The sequence below is a fragment of the Anas acuta genome, chromosome 5, assembly GCF_963932015.1.
Source record: "Anas acuta chromosome 5, bAnaAcu1.1, whole genome shotgun sequence".
Classification (NCBI taxonomy): domain Eukaryota; kingdom Metazoa; phylum Chordata; class Aves; order Anseriformes; family Anatidae; genus Anas; species Anas acuta.
Window position 1 is genome coordinate 32,164,392 of NC_088983.1, and position 16,024 is coordinate 32,180,415.

Here is a 16,024-nt window from a genome sequence, read left to right on the forward strand (position 1 = left end):
TCCTCAAAGTAATTGTAGTTGCTGTCCAGGGCTTGTAGCGTACTGGGATGTTTTTTCCCCATGTAAATTTACTCTTTCTTTTGCAGACGCTTCTTGTTGCCAGAGTACTTGCCTTATGCTGGGATTTTCCACGAAAGGGGACAGCCTGGTTTGGCCACCCATTCCTCTGTCAACAGGGTTTTGGCAGGTAATGAGCTTTCCTTGTTTGCAGTTGTTGTGTATATTAGTGGTGTTTTTCTTGTGAATCTGTGCAGAAGAGAACTGACTGGGACAAGACTAATTCCAGCTTTGGAGATGCTTTTTAAGTCTCTGAAACAAAAGAAAGGCCTGTTAGGGTGATGTGGTAAGCTGTCATTCAAGTGCTTGGCGCTGCAGATTCCATACTTCAAATAAATGTATGGGATTTTCAGCATGAATTGGGGAGGGGTGCTGTTAACAGTTCTCCCTTTGTTTAGCTTCCTCCCCTATTCCTAGATGTCTTTTACTTAACAACCTGACAGGCTAATGATAAGCTTGCTGCAGGTCCTTCTAATTGAATTATAGGGTGCCTTGTTCGTGTTCTGGCTGGCAAGATGCACACAAGGCAATGTGGGATTCAATTAGGATCTTAATAAGCGCGTATTAAAACTAGGCTGCCACCACATACAGTGCACAGGCATTTGGGAACCTTAAAGGGCAGGCGGAGGCGGGAGGGGACATGGAGGAGGAGCAGGAGCTATGGCACTCTGGCAGTTCATGAATGAAATGGCTTTGGATAACATAGTTCTTGAGGGTACTCTTTTGGCTGGGTCCGAGATGCTCTGTAATTAACCCCAGTGCAGGGGGGAGTCATTTTGGCACTTGGGGGAGAATGAGGAAAGGGGTATGGCAGTTAAGTTGGGATGTGCTGCTCTCCTTTTTGTAAGCAGTCACAGGAACATCATTTAGAGGACTGCTGTAAGGTCTCTTGAGAGTCTGTGTGACCCTTTTCCGTATCCTAAAGCACGATCAACTATGCCTAAACCATTTTGAACAGGATTTATCTAACCTGCTCTCATCAGCCTCTGCTGGATATTTCCTAAACAATCTGGGGTGGAGCTGTTGTTTTTTTTGCATGGCTCATTTAGGATGACGGTTCTCTTGTCTTTTGATTTCTGGCTTTTAAGTGCCAGAAGCATCTCCTGGATTTTTGCGTCTCTGGATGTTTTGTCTGAGTGCATGTATGGTTCATAGACCTTGTTGCAATAATAGCAAAGAAATTAACCAAAGGCTAGGCTCCAAAGCACCTCTGCTTTTTTTTCTTAGGAAGCAATGGAACTAGCCTGAAGCTTTAGCTGACGCATGTACTTTCCCATGCTTGCTGCCTGTGTGGGCTTTGCTTGTTGGCACATGGAAACAGCACACTGGCAGATAATTACTTGCTGCCAGGCAACACTGCAGATCTTTTCTGTGGCCCAGCTTTACAGGAGACACCTGCCTTCAACCCTCTTGCAGCCTTCTTCACAGTTTGCCTGTTCCTTAGTGCCTGGGAAACAGGCACTTTTTTTTCTTGCACATTTTAGGGGGATTTGATCCCCAAAATGCACCTTTTCTGTTTCTTGTATGTATGCCAAGATTAACAAAAGATGGCAGAAGTTATAGTCATGGGGCTTCCAACTGACATCACCTATCTTTACTGTATGGCACTGTGCTGAATATAATTAAGAAAAGGTTGTTGTCTCCTGTTACGATACTTCGCGCTGGAAATGAATGGGATTCCTCAGTAAAGACTTTATTGACTTTAATATTAAAAGATTAATTCTCCTAATGCAGCAGTTCCTTGTCATAATTTTGTTTCAACATTCTGTTTTTTGTAGTCTGTTACTTACGCTTTCAGCTTTGAAAATGTTTTGCACTTGTGTTCGAAAACGTGGCAATGTGTTACAGAAACCAGGAAAGTTGAGGATGTAAATATTAGGTGGAGGTGTGAAGGATGAGAACTGGAAAATGAGGTAGTGGTGGGATAGAGAATTTCGTGTGTTTGTTAGGTCAGTCGGCAGCATTGGCAGTTTGGATGTTTTGTTTTGGAGCTGTTGAAGGTTGCAGTGCTGATAGTATGCCTTCTTTTCACTTAGCCTCTGCCAAAGCTTCTTTCTTCACTACCGTAGTGGAAAAACATCTACTCAAGCTCAAAAGTACTTTAACCCCTGGCCTGGCAGTTACAGGTGAGGTTGCCAGCCTTGGCTGAGGAAAAATCATCTTCCACTTAATACAGGCTAATCTAAGCTTGAGTGCCTTAAATTGTTTCATCCTACTATATATCCAGGCTGTCACTTCTGAGTTATGTTTTAAATGCACAAATGCCAAGTGCATTTCTTATGCAACCTCTACAGGATTTGAGAAAAAGGTGCCAAAAACCATATTCCTAACCTGACAACTTGCTCAAACGGGCAGTAGACTTCTGTGGTCACGTATCAGTGAGAGCTGTTGTTTGGAGAGAAGTAAGGAACTGATTATACTTCTCCTGTCCCTTGCCCCATTTATTGCTATATGAGGAGAGGAAATAAAAGAAGCAGACAGATCTCAAGGGTTTGTTATTTACTTCGTGGTGTGCTGACTGAATTTCTTAATGTCAAAGCTCTTGCTGTCAAGTTTTGTACGTACTTGCTTTCAGATTTCTGCTTTGTATGAACAATTTTCCATTATTCAAGTGTTGTTCTCATGCAACTGTTACAGGCAATATCTCCATGCTAGGTAAGACTGTCTTAGGAATAAATTTGTAGAGCAATCTGTTTTAATGAGCCACCAAAAATGAGTTATCTAAGCAGATGGGCTAGTACAACAGCGTAGATTTGGCAGCATGGCTTTGTTAGTATGGCAGGGCTCTGAGATGTCAGGCAGGGCTGAGGTCAGGGTTAGAGATTGCTTTGTACAGGTCAGGGACGTGCACCTATGCCTGCTCCAAAGCACTTCCAGCAGAAGGTAAGGAAAGGTGGCAACAGATGGGTAAAACAGGTGGGAGTTCAGGGCAGAGGAAATGAAGTGATACTAGTCAACACGACAGACAGATAATCTGCATGCCAGCAGCCTAATTTGCATGTAGCACTGGAACAAAACCGAGTCCCAGTAGCATCCTGCCCATCTCACCTATGGGTGTACTGGTTCGGTGTAGACTGAACAGTTAGCAGGCACGGTACGCTGCATCACTGTGCTTTGTGGCACCAGGTAAGACATTGTGCGAATATTTATTACATCAACATTGCTACCTTTAGCATTCAAACTTGTAATCACACCAAAAAGTGTTGGTAGTTTGACAAGTTATATTTTCCTGTAAAGTCTCTCTTGATTGGCAGTAATTACACTGTCCTCCTTTATTAACTGAGTCTCATATCAGCTTTTTCATTATTTTGTCTGGAATCAATGTCAGGATGACAAGACTGACATGTCTCATCCTATTTCAACCTTTTAAAATACTGGTATAACACTAGCATATTTTTCAGTCTTCAGCATTCCCCTTTTATTTCAAGACTCGTCAAAAAAACTGGGAGTTCATTTGGAAGCTCTTCTGAAGCTCTTGGTGGTGTGGGCTGTAAGGTGCCCTCTGGATTGTCCTCTCCTTGTTGAACTGCCATAAGTGATGGGGTTATGGCCTCCAAGGAAACATCCATAAAGTGAAAACTAGTCAAATTAAAAACATATATTAAAAGTTGGTGAAAGCAATAAATGCATTTTGGCATTCTCATCCGATATAATTGGCCAATTGCATGCAGTGGAATACAGCATCTTGGGACTGTTTGTCTTCTAGTCTAGCCAGCAGAGTGTGTTTTTCTTTTCTATTTTTTTCATTATAGGCATGTGCGCTTCCTAGGAGAGAGCAAAGAGCTGTTCTGTGGGATGAGGTTACACCTTTCTTGATGGGATTTAGCACTGCTGCAGAGTTCAGCATTGCAACATGCCTGACTCTGGATCAAGGAAGGCACAGCTCTGTATTGTTTACCACCTCCTACTGCTTTTTTCTTTTCTTGAGGTTGAATACTTCTGCCCACAATTTTCTTTGCAAATTTCTTTGTCCTAAGTCACACTGTGAGCAGGACACTCACCTCATTATTTGAGGGCCAAGCTGTGCATGTTTTTTGTCTTCTAGTAGTAGACAAATGTAGGTCTTAATACATTATTAAAAATGAGTAAATATAACCCTAAAAACCTTCATTCCCACTGAAGTACTTCTGACCTCTTGTTCACCTGTATGAGCTTTTTCCTTTAGGCTTTGTAGTAATTATCTGACTACTTTAGGATGGACAAAAACTTGCTTGTGGTAGTATAGTAGAACAAAGAAAGTTTTGATTTCAGTTCAGTGCAAGTGCAGGGGAAGAAAATCAGTGTTTGCCAAGGAACATTTGCAGGAAGCCTTAAAAGTTGACACAGATACCAGTTTATGTTCCTGTTACTCAGCAGGAGACCATCATATGTAAGTTGACTGGAAATGCTTCAGTCTCACCTTGCTTTGGTGTAATAGGCATCTTGCGGAGATGTGCATCTCAGCAAAGTAAAATATTTTTTTCTTGTATGGACACAGATTGTGTGTCTGTTCTAGTTCTGCCACCAGATTTTATCTGTTGAAATGCAATCCATCACAGTTGCTCGAAGTCCTCTGCCTCATGGAGAGATCCAGACTCAGCATGGCTTAGGGGCTGAATGATGCAACACTGTACATTCAGTTGTATACAACTGTATACGTGGTTGCTATTTCAGGGCAGTAGATTCAGACTAGAGACAGAATGCTAACATGTTTCAAAAAAAAAAAAAAAAAAGCTTGATATTACAGGTTTTTCTACAGCTTATACTTATTCAGCGTATTGCTTGCTACAGGAGGGGTAATATTACAGCTTTGGACATCTCTACTTAAGTTGCAAACAAAGCTATGCAATTCTGATTGTGATGTTTATCTTTTACATTGGAATAGGGCTGAGGCTGTAGGTGAAACTAGGACTCAGTCATCTTTAAACTCAGTAACATTGGAACGTTGCCTTTGCTTTGGGATGTTGAACTTCCAAGTGTAATGTCCAGGTGATGTTTGATGTTTTCCCAAAATCACATGAGCTATCCCATTTTTCTGGGATAATTCCTGAGAGAATTCCAGGTTGTGCATCTTCAAGTGAGGTGGGACCTCAGCTTCTTGTTTCTGTACTTCTGCCAGAAACTACTAACAATTGCTAGAGCATTTGAAGTTTCATTGAGATAAAATCTAGCTAAGATGGTGGATAAATGTCCTTTGGTGGATAAATGTCCTTCTGTGACAGGAAGACTTATTTGAGAGCTTGATAGTTTTCCTAATAAGAACTAGGGTAACAACCTTTCACCAGTCAAATTTATAAACCAGACCCACTAGCTATGATGCCTCCTGGTGCATGTTCCCAATCTGTTATCACTGTAGTTGTGTTAAGGGCTCACTTGTTCATATACAAGTCAGTGGCTGTAACCCAAGGCCAGTTATAATGGATGTTGACGAGTCCCCCAATATCTATAACTGGGAAGACTGTTGGTTGCTGCTGCTACTAGAATTAGCCCAGAATTCACTTCTGCTCTAATGATGAAAGTGGTTGTGATGAGAAGCTGCTTTGGTTGCCTTAGAAACAAAACCAGGCAGATTCTCCAGTTCCTCTGGCATCACAGGTGTGAATTTCTCCCATGGTTCAAGTCTTCTTGACCTAATGCTGTTCTGTCACTTCAAGTGTCATAGTGAGCTGTGAATTCTGCTCTGAGATGCCCTCACCCTTCAAATGTGCTTGCAGCGATGCAGAGCTGTACAAGGTAGGATGGAAACAGAAGACTCAAGAACTCCAAAAGGTCAGCAGGAGTAGATGGGAAAATGCATCTCTCCTTTCCCTGTTCCCTTGCTTCTCCTCCCTGTTAGCTGGTATGTAGTTCACTTTCTCTGGGAAGGCTTGTGCACATTTTCCACTTTCCAATCTGTACTGTAGCTAGTTCATGTATCCACAGTTCAGCACTACAGCCTCTCTTCTTAATATTTCTGTGTGAGAGGCTGTACTTCCACAAAAATTACAAGCAATTCTCAAGCCTGTCATGAAGGTGACAAGGATCTATAGCTCTCCAGTCACAAAAGAACCTGAGACGTGTTTTAAGCTTATGTTGTTCAGTGACTGCTGACATTGACTATGGAGAGACCACAAAGAATGAAGTGACTCAGAAGTTTGCATCTTTTCATTTTAAGCAGTATCCAACACATACACAGTGCATAGAGAGCCAGCCACACAGGTATGTTCGTTGATTGTATTGCCCTACAGATCTGTCTATTGTGAAGACAAAGATGAGAACAAGATTCTAATCCAAATTAATGTAGTTGTCTTAAATGAAGAGGCAGAAAAGCAAACTAGCAGGAAAAAGCCAGTGATGGACAGCTATGAGTTAACTGTATCTTAGTATTAGATCCGTCATTGACTTCTTTACAGATTCTGCAGCAGTGGCTACAAGGCAATACCACATCATGACTGTGGTCAGAAAGTAAGCTTCTTGGTAAATATTCTTCAAATGAAATCCCTCTTGCAGAATGTTGGAAACAATTTGTTTTCACTTAAAAAAACAAACAAACAAACAAACAAAAAAACACCTAGAAACCAACTGGTATCAAGTAAGTATTTGTGGCTATGTAGGGGTCATATAGCTGATCCACAGATGCTGTGTTCTCCCTAGCAGGTCCATCTTTATAGTACACCAGTCATTTCATTTCTCACTGTATTGCAAGACACTTGTGAACTTGTTCTTTGTGGCATTGTGCTTTAATTGACAGTCCAGCTGCTCCTTTTCTCATGCAGTAATTTGTGTCATTGGCTCAATGGAGGCTGAAAGGTAGTTGGTATCATTAGCATTTGGGTGACCCCCAGGCCATCTCTCTCTGGAAATACAAGTCCTGTGCAAGGACCCCACAGAAATTCCCAAGCTGGTGGCATTGGTTTTAGTGCAGGTAAATGCTGCTCTGAGCAGAAGGGGATCTAGTTCTGACTAGCTAGACATCTCCTGAAAGGGCACAGTAGGTAGTGTTGAAGAAAGCTATTAATATGCATTAATGTGATAAAAAAGGTTGTGTGTTGTTTCCAGTTAGCCTTTCCCTCCCATCCAAAATGTCAAATTCCACAGTGAGAATCTGTGCAGTTACTCATCCTCATTTTGATGTCCACTTCTGCTGTATACTGTCGCATACAAAAAGCATAGGCAGCAAGAAAGTGTCAGGACACTTCATCTGCTGGAATGGAAGAACATTAATCTGGCTGTCTGCTTGTAATGCCCTGCTTGCTCAATGTCTCTGTTTACTTGCTTCTTCCATTTAGCAGCAAAGGTGCTCGTGGGCACGGAGACTTGTTGTCAGCTGTGAACAGATCCAGTCTGAAGTTTTGAAGTTTTTGATTGGGGCATTAAGAACACAGAGTCCTAGAGATTGAAGGGCAGAGGAGAATGAACTCACATCAGAATAAAAAGGATAATCATTTCAGGAGAGAACCTTTGTAAGATGCTCCTGTTTGTTTCCAGAGACCAGAGTGCTCTCAAGGCTTGTGTAGAATCTCCAAAACCAGTTTAATTTCTAAATAATCTTGTAGTAATGTATTTATATATCAGTGTCTTTATACAGTAAGAGCTGCCTCTTCTCGCTTGAGAGCTGGAGATGGTCAAAATGCCTCTTAAATATTACGCAGTAAAGGTGCAACTGAAGAGTCAAAATACTGCTATTAGTGTTTTAAAGCTTGCTCTTGCTCAGTCCTTTCTGTTCTTGTCTTCCCTTTATGCTTTTGTAGCTCAACCCGCAGTTCACCTCAATCTGTTAAGTCTGGGAATGTGTTAATTGAGAGGGAAAATGAGTCAACTGGAAATAAGAATCCACAGCTATGTACACTGTGGGGGGTATTTACACTATAATTTTTTGGGCATCTGACTTGGGAGGCTAAGCTTCCTATATAGTTAGAGAAGCTTTTGCTCTGATTCATCATCTGAAAGGAGCTGAACTTAGGTGCTCTGAATCTTATGTGGAGCTGCCAGTCTCTTTATCTCCGATTATATAAGGAGCTTGGGAAGAAGAGTACCTTTCTATTGTGGGTACCTTTAGATGCATAAAATTAGGCTGGTTGCATCCTGCCCTGACAGCGGGGTGCGGAGAGAATGATACCTAGAAGAGGAGCAGAAGGGATGAAATGAAAGCAGCAGGGGTGGGATAAGAAACTAATAAAGAAGGAACTTGGAGAGAAGGAAAAGCAGCAGCTGTCTTGCTTGTATAGAGCATGTTCCTTTTTTTTTTTTTTGCACTTTGCTTCCAGAGGTTAAATACTGCTTGGCAGAGTGGTAGTGCCAAGTAATTCAGCCTGCAGTGACCAGGAAGGTTGGACTAGACGATCTCCAGAGGTCTTTTCCATCCCTGACCTTCAGGGATTCTCTGATTTGAGAGCTCAGGAGCAAAGAAGTTATGTTTAGGTTCACTGTAGGTAAGAATGGAGTTTCGGTAAAAGCAGGCAGTGCAGCTGCTTCTAGCTGCACGTGTTGGGATAGTTTGCTGAGCCTGTTGTAAAACCTTGTGGTGACTGTTACTGCAGAAATGGCTCTTTCAAGGTTTGTCTGAGAGAGCAGATGTTACTGGAGAATGCTTTGTTACTGGCTTGCTATGAAGATCCTCATTTTGTGCCAGGTCTCTCCTTTTCGCTTCCTTTTGGTAAGCTGAACCGAAAAGCCCAAAACCTTTCAATCACTTGCTTACATAGTGTATGTGTCTGCAGAAAAAGCGTGGATTAGCTGCTGTATGTTAAAAGCATAATTTATAACTGTATTTGCAAGTGTAGATCAGAACGAGTCCAACTTTTCCAGTCAGAGTGAGTACAGACCGCTTGTCTTACAGGATATGCTTGATGAAGCCTTAGGTGTCAGGGGAATTTTGGCTAGGATCTGGAAATGTGACTGGACTGAGATGAGCACTGGTTGGGAAGATCTGCATTTACTCAAGTGTGACAGATGTTGCCTGTGACTGGCTGCGTTTCAGGAGTTGTGGAGATGTTTTTGATATGGTGCCCTTGGTTATGCTGCCCCATGAGAGGAGCTTCTGCTGCTGAAAATGTGTATGACTCTGTCCTTCCCCATCCTCCACGTGACAAAATGCTATTAAAGGGTTAAGAGGTCCCAAATGCAGAGCCCTGAAGTCCTGATGACACTTGTGCCATCCTCTTAGCAGGATGATTACCATGATCGCTTCCCAGAAGAGATGAGGGATGTGAGTGCACAGTGGCTGCTCCCAGCCCTGGTGGAGGCACAGCTCGAACAGGAGCAGTGTGGTACTCCAACCCCTGAATTAAGCTGAAACAATTTGGAGGTTAAAGGAAGCCGTTTCTATGGAACGACCCTGGGCCAGAGGCAAAATGTGCTTCAAAGAAGCCAGCTGTTAAGCACGGTTAGCAGCCTCTAGTTCAGCGGTGCTGGTCTATTGCTGTCGGCCTTTCAAAGAACCGGGACCTCGGGATCTTGAATCAATCCATTTCTGACTGCAGACACTAAAACATGGAGCGTGACAGAGGTAATTTCCATCTGTATGTTTGGAGGACAGATCTGCCCTGCAGTTGCTTCGTTCCCTGTGATGATCTAAGCGATGGGATGAGTAAATGGGTGAGTGAGTGTTACCACAGCCCCGTGTGAGGTTAGGTGCCTTGAGACAAGTTGGGTATCACATTTGCAGGGTGTGAAGTCTTGTTCTGGGCAAAGTATTAACTCTGAAAACGTTTTTGGGAGGGGGAATTGCATGTGAACCAAGGGAACATGAGTTCTTATGATGACAAAGATACAGATCTAAGGCCTTACATAAAGCAAGCAATACCAGAGCACGAAACTGTTGTTACCTTTCTATATAGTCTTAGTAATTCCATTTCAGATGGTCTGCAAATGCACATGCAGCTTTTGTGTCTGACTTTGGAAGGGCTTGAAGTTGATAGAGGAAGAATCTGCTGATAAAAACTTCAAATATAGAATGACATAAGCTTAATGTACTTCACTAATCAAAGAAGTAGTAGGTAGAAGTTTTTACTTGGTTGGTCTAGATATATCTAAGCGGGGGAAAGATTTCTGAGAGAGCACCCTTTAACAGACAAAAGGAATAAAAAGATGCAGAAACTTATGGCAGATCTAGACTGGAAACAAATGGCAGATGTTTGGGCATGGTAAAGTTGTTTTTTTAATTTATTTCTTAAGGTCTTGCTGTATAAAGTTTACCATCTACCTTGCAGTAATTAATTGTTAAAATTGTCTGTGCAGGTGTATTAACTGTATGTCCTCAGTGGACCCAGTGAAGGAGGTCCTGCTAGCTATCTGCATCATTTAAGCTGTGAGCACTGAGAATGAGAAAGCTTGTGAATAGTGTTTACTGATAGAGACTGTCCTTGTCTTTCCCGTTTTGGTGGCTGGGAGCTAAAGCTTGCTTTAAGATTCAGAAAGGTGAGATGTGTAGCTTGAGGAGAGATGATGTTCTCAAAAGTGAAGAGTGCAGGCTGATTCCTTTTGTGTGCATTGTTCAAGTGATGAATTTCGAGATACCATTGTATCAGAAGGGGTAAGATTTTACAGAAGTGCTCATCATCTTGTGGGCGGTGAGGGCCCCTTGGGGACATGTCTCTTTGTGGGTGGTAAAACTCATTTAGCTTAAAAAGTATTTTCCCACAGCTCATTGCCATTTCTTTAATAAAAAAAAAAAAATTAACCCCCACTTGAGAGTGGGGAAGGAAGGCAGAGAACCGGTGTGCTCTGTCATGCCAGAGTGGGGTTGTAGGTTTTCTCAGTGACCTGCTGTATTTGACTTTTATCTGTGAAGAGAATAGTCACAATTTTTGCTCATGTGTTTTACATGGGGGGAAGCAAACCTAGAGCCAGATTTTGCTGCATCCAGTATAGACTATCCTCACAGACTTTTATAGCAACCCTTGCATAAAGATGGAGGAAGCTCTTACTATGGCAACATAGTTGTATGTCATATAAGAGGTGTGATAAGGATGCTGTGTATTGATCTCCAGCTCCTTTTCCCAGGTAGATTGGATTGTATCATTGGATCTTTCTGCTTGTTTTCCTGGAGTTTTTGGTAACTGAGCAATGCATCAATCTGTTATCGTTTAGGGAATACATATCAAAGATTGTTGCTTGCTATTAGATTCTGCAGTGGTAGTTTTCCTGCAACCATAGTATCACTGCTTTGGCTTACTCTGCCACTCCTCAGCACTGCCTTTAAGTATATACAATTTCAGCTGTATCGAGCTGCTTCAACCCACCTGTTTTTGCAGCAATGGGTGGGAGAGTGTATGTAGCTGTGGCTTATGACCAATTAGATAACTTGAGAGCTGGCAGCAAGCACAGAGCTTGGCGTGGAAGGAGATTTGGTGATGTTTGTAACTGCTCATTTGTTTCCTTAGGCAAATTTGGGGGTGGGAGTGGTAGAAGTTATTCACAGAAGCCCAAAGAGGAGCAACTCAAAAGTCAAAAATGTTACCACCTTTGCTATGTCGGTAAAGATGATGGTTAGAAAACTAGCTCTGAGCTTTGACCAGGAAGCAGTCGCTAAAAACAGTGCAGCTCTAGGAGGATTTGAGAGGTGGAAGGTAGGCTGGAGAGGATCGAAACTGGATTTGTCAGGAAAGAAAAATGACTGCTGGTTCACATGGTGCAGTTTGAGAGCTGGGAAGGAGATTGTACAGAAGAATGAGGTCATGGGGAATATATTTCCCCTTTTCACCCTACACATTCAAACTGTGGTCCAGAGCATCTGAGGAATTTAGAGATGTAAGAACTTAATGCGTGTTTGTGTTGTGAGAAGAAAGAGAGGAGCACACAAAGGTGTGCTGACATGTGACAAGGATTGCAAATTGGCGCAAAAGAAATAAGGACAAAATCGTTGGGGCAGGTGGAAAGCTGAGAAGGATTGGCAAGACTCTTCTGTATGTAATGGGAGGAATTGCAAAAGGGGACTGGAAGGATGGAAGAAGTAATGTCATTCTGTAATTTGCTCATAAGCAATTGAGATTCTGCGCAGAGAGATGGAGGCTGGAGGAGGGGAGGGATTGAGGAATGAGTCAAAGGTGGTGACAAGGCAGCTGGGATTGCAGGCGTGGGTTTCAGTTAAAACGGAGAAGCACTCTTCCTTCTTTCAAACAATTGTTCATATTAGCATTCCTGGTGTGGGCACGCATGCACCCATCCATGTGATACGTGTCTCCTGGAGTACTGCACACAGGTTGTTCAAGTACTCATGACAGAGACCAGCCAAGTCAGACCTGTGTCTTCCCCGGGTTGCCATAGTAGAAGAGAAAAGTGTATTGTGAATGTTGTTAGTCTGGTGGCAGGGTTTTTGTTAGTTATCTTGCAGTACATAGTGAAATGGGAATTGGTATCGGGGTTGGTCAGGCTGCAAATCTGGTGAGGAGCATGACTGCGAGGAAGGAGGCAAAATAAAAAACACCTCTCGTTTGGACAGTGAAAAGGGTGAAGGGAATAAATATTTTGACAGAGCAGAAGGTCAATAAGAGTGCTGTGGGTAGCTGTGTAACTGATGGTGCTTGTAGACTTGAAATCATAGCAGGACAGAGAAGAGTTAACAGAAACACTGGAAGACATGAAATTGTGGAGCGGAGGGATTCAAAAACAGAAAATTGAGAGAACAGTCCTGTAGGGCTCACGGAATTAAGAGACTTGCAAAGATGTTGATGGAAGGAAGGGTGTAGGTAAGGGACTTGATTGGGTCCTCTGTGCAGAAGGCACGGAGGTGATGTGAGGAGAGATTGGTGTTCAAGGGGCATCCTCCATCTTCTTCTGGCCCAGCTTGGCCACTGAGATTGCATGGGAGACCCATCATTTGGTAGGTGCGTGGGTTTCTCTTGACAGAGGGAGGAGTGAAAGCTGAAGGCAAAACTGTGTCGTTACTTCTCAGCTTGCAAAGAATCTAGCTCTAACTGGGAATGTCAGTATGTTGCTGCATAGGGAAGGTGAGAGTTCAAACAAGATTTTTTTTAAATTTGTGGCACCAAGGAGCTGCTGCCATCCTTCCCCCTCAGCAGGAAGCCCTGTGGTGCAGGGTGTGAGCCCTCATGGTCCTAGCAATAGACAGTGCAGCAGCAGTGTTGCCCGAGAAGCAGGCTGTATCGGTGTTCTGCTTCTCCCTGGAATGAAAAATTCCTGTTGATAGCTAGCTAACAACCTCCCTTCTGCCACCAGATTCTTTTGTTTCAAGGCTCCTGCTTTTGAGTGTATGCAGACGCTCCGTAATGTCTTTGCCTTAGGTGCCTGCATTAAATGCAGGGCACCTGCCCACAGTGCCCTTTCCAGCAGGCTGACGGTGCAGAGCCATGAAGAGATCAGTCTCACCATCTTTGTGATTTAGTGAGCTACTGCCTACCTTCTGCTGTCCCTCCGACCCCTGAGGCCCAATAAAGTTGTCTTTGTAGGACCGTACCGTTACACGGAGTCCTAGGACTGAGAGGCTGACCTGGAGTGCTCCTCATCATCTAGGCTGCTCTGGACTGGTAGGAGCTGGATCTCTGGCTCTGCTACTGTGAGCTTCTCACCACAGTTTTTTTTAGCTCATGACCCCTGTCTCCAATAAAGCATGGCTTGCGCTAAATTGTGTATAATATAAAATTTTACAACAAGCCAGTAAATTTCAATTGCTCCATTTTCACTGCCTGAATTTCCTTAGCTCTCGCTTTAAAAAGTGTCAGAGTAGCTGTGGTGATTGCACTGGATAGCAGTTTCTTGGACAGGTCTGCTTGTGTCCTCTGAAAGTATTAGGAACTAATTCAAGTTGGATTAAGGTCAAGTCTGCCCCAGAAAGAAATAAAACCTATCTGCAGTATCCATCCATTGTGCAGCCCTGGGCCTGCATGCCGAGTAGCTGCGGTGTACTTCTGCCTTGAGCTTAGGTCTTGGTTTTCCTCTTTGTGGCTTTGAGTTTGATTCCTAATTCTCCTTAAAATAATGGGATAAAGTGTCAGTCTCTTTTGATCTTGTAGTTGCTTTTGTAATTGCAGGAGATTGGACCTGTCTGGGTTGCACTCAGCTGTGGCACTGATTTACAGAAGTCACTGCAAGGTTGTGAACTCAGCTGAACTCCTCGGTCAAGTCCTGCTGCCTTCTGGGAGCTGGAGTGATGCTGAGTCACTTTGTTTTCCGTGTTGTGCCATTACTGTCGTGTAACTGTCCAGTAGCACGTGGACCAGTGTACTTTGTCAGTCCTACTCAGGGATCTCGATTGCCTCTTGAGCATCAATCTCTGCAGGGATTGCTGTTTTCACTGAGATGCTGGAACCTCCTTTGTACATCGAATCTCATGGCAATAAGGAAGGAGTCTCATTTCTACTGCTGTCATCTAGATCATCCCAAACCACCCTCAAGAACTTCCTTCATCAGAAAGTATTCAAAACATTACAAGAGCCAAATACTTTGTTTACTGTAGGTTCCTTTTACCTTGTTCTTTCCCAGCTGGAGCAATGTGGTCTCCTCAGTGCGTTCTTCCAGGTTGGATTTCCTCCTTTCTATCTCACTATGCTTTAATTTTAAACTGCGTTCCCATTAGTTTGTCTTTTCTTAGGTTTTACATTTTCTCAGTTTGCTCATTTTCTGCTTTTTGTGGTTTTCTCCCTGTTCACCACTTTACTCAGAAAGCAGTTAGCTCGCCTGCTTGCTTTCCAGTTCTGTCCTGCCTTCTCTTCTCATCAGATGGGGATACCTCGCAAATTGCTCCATTAGTGATGTCTCTTCAGCTTTGTATTCCCAAAGCAGGGCTAGTGCCTGTTTTGTTTGCAGACACAGTGACTGTACAGGACCCACCAGTCTGAATGGAGGCCTTTAATGAGCACAGCTCAGTTCTTAAAATACGTTTCTTAAATGCCACCTGTCAGCAATTCATTTCCCCTAAGACACTTTGTTAGTTTATTATATGGAGTTTGTTTAAGTTGTCAGGACCTGCATTCTTATTAATGGAGCTGCGTTCTTCTCCAAGGACACGTGTTTTCATCTTAACCTCCCTCTGTGAGTACACATTCAGAACAGGCAAGCGTTTCCTCAGCAGACCTATCCTGGTCACAGGATATTATGACTGTGAAATGTAATCAACCACTGAGCGTGTTTAGCTTACTGCCTGGTATTGTGATGGTAGCTCTGGTCGTGTCGCCGAGCTGATGCAGCACTTTCATTGTAGGTTTGGGTGCTCAGGGTTTATGCTGTAATATTACTAGTCCTGAAATGTGTTTAAAGATAGTAAGAGTCTTTGCAAGACTTCATCCATTCACTGACGAGCGCAAGGCTTTGAATGTTTCTGTGCTCAGAGCTTTTATTGCTACTGCATGCTGCTATTCCCACAATGAAAAGTGGCTCCAGCGTGGAAGCTTTGCGCTGTGCTGATATACAGTTAAATCTTGGGAATTTGGACCCTTCTGTGGAACATAATGCCTTGTGGATTAGAGAAAGTTCGTGTTATTACAATGGGGTGGTTGATAAGGCACTTATGTGCTCTGTGAGGGTACCGCTGAGTTTTTTTCCACTGCGGCTGAGTGTTTTGGCATAAGCCACGAATGCATTTGAAGCTGTGCTAGGCACATGTTCTTGCAGTAAGAGCTGCAGAGGCGGTAGCAGACATTTGGTTTGCTGATTTGTTTGCATTAATAGGATTTCACGAAGTTAAAATGCACACTCACAAGGAAAAAGGCTATTCTCTGTGAGAAGCATTTAACTCGATATTTTTACGTCGGTTCTGCATCTATCTGTTGGCACAGCTATGTTGCTTAGCTGGGAGTGCTGTTGTAACACTGTTGAGCCTCTGCTCAGGAGAGGAGTTCAGTGGTGTGAACTGAAGTGTGGCCACATGAATCTGTCAGATACGGAGCCAACGATAAAGGATAACCTGTATGGGGTATGAAAGAAAGCTGGCAGGTGTGTCAGTCCCTACAAGAAAATCTTAAGAAATCGGAGGACCTCTGAATTAGCTAAACCCATATAGAGCAATTCTGGTAAGGCTGGGTTAGCCTGACACTGCTCTAGCCTCTGTCAG

General features: G+C 43.2%; 1 protein-coding gene across 3 annotated transcripts in view; it reads left to right on the top strand.

The window, feature by feature from the left end:
• AMBRA1 (autophagy and beclin 1 regulator 1) overlaps positions 1-16,024 on the top strand; it is a 129,455-nt gene that overhangs the window by 51,841 nt on the left and 61,590 nt on the right. For all 3 annotated transcript variants that reach the window (XM_068683764.1, XM_068683766.1, XM_068683765.1), the window contains exon 11: positions 87-187. In XM_068683764.1, coding sequence (XP_068539865.1) covers positions 87-187 — 101 coding nt within the window. The remainder of the gene's footprint in view (positions 1-86; positions 188-16,024) is intronic.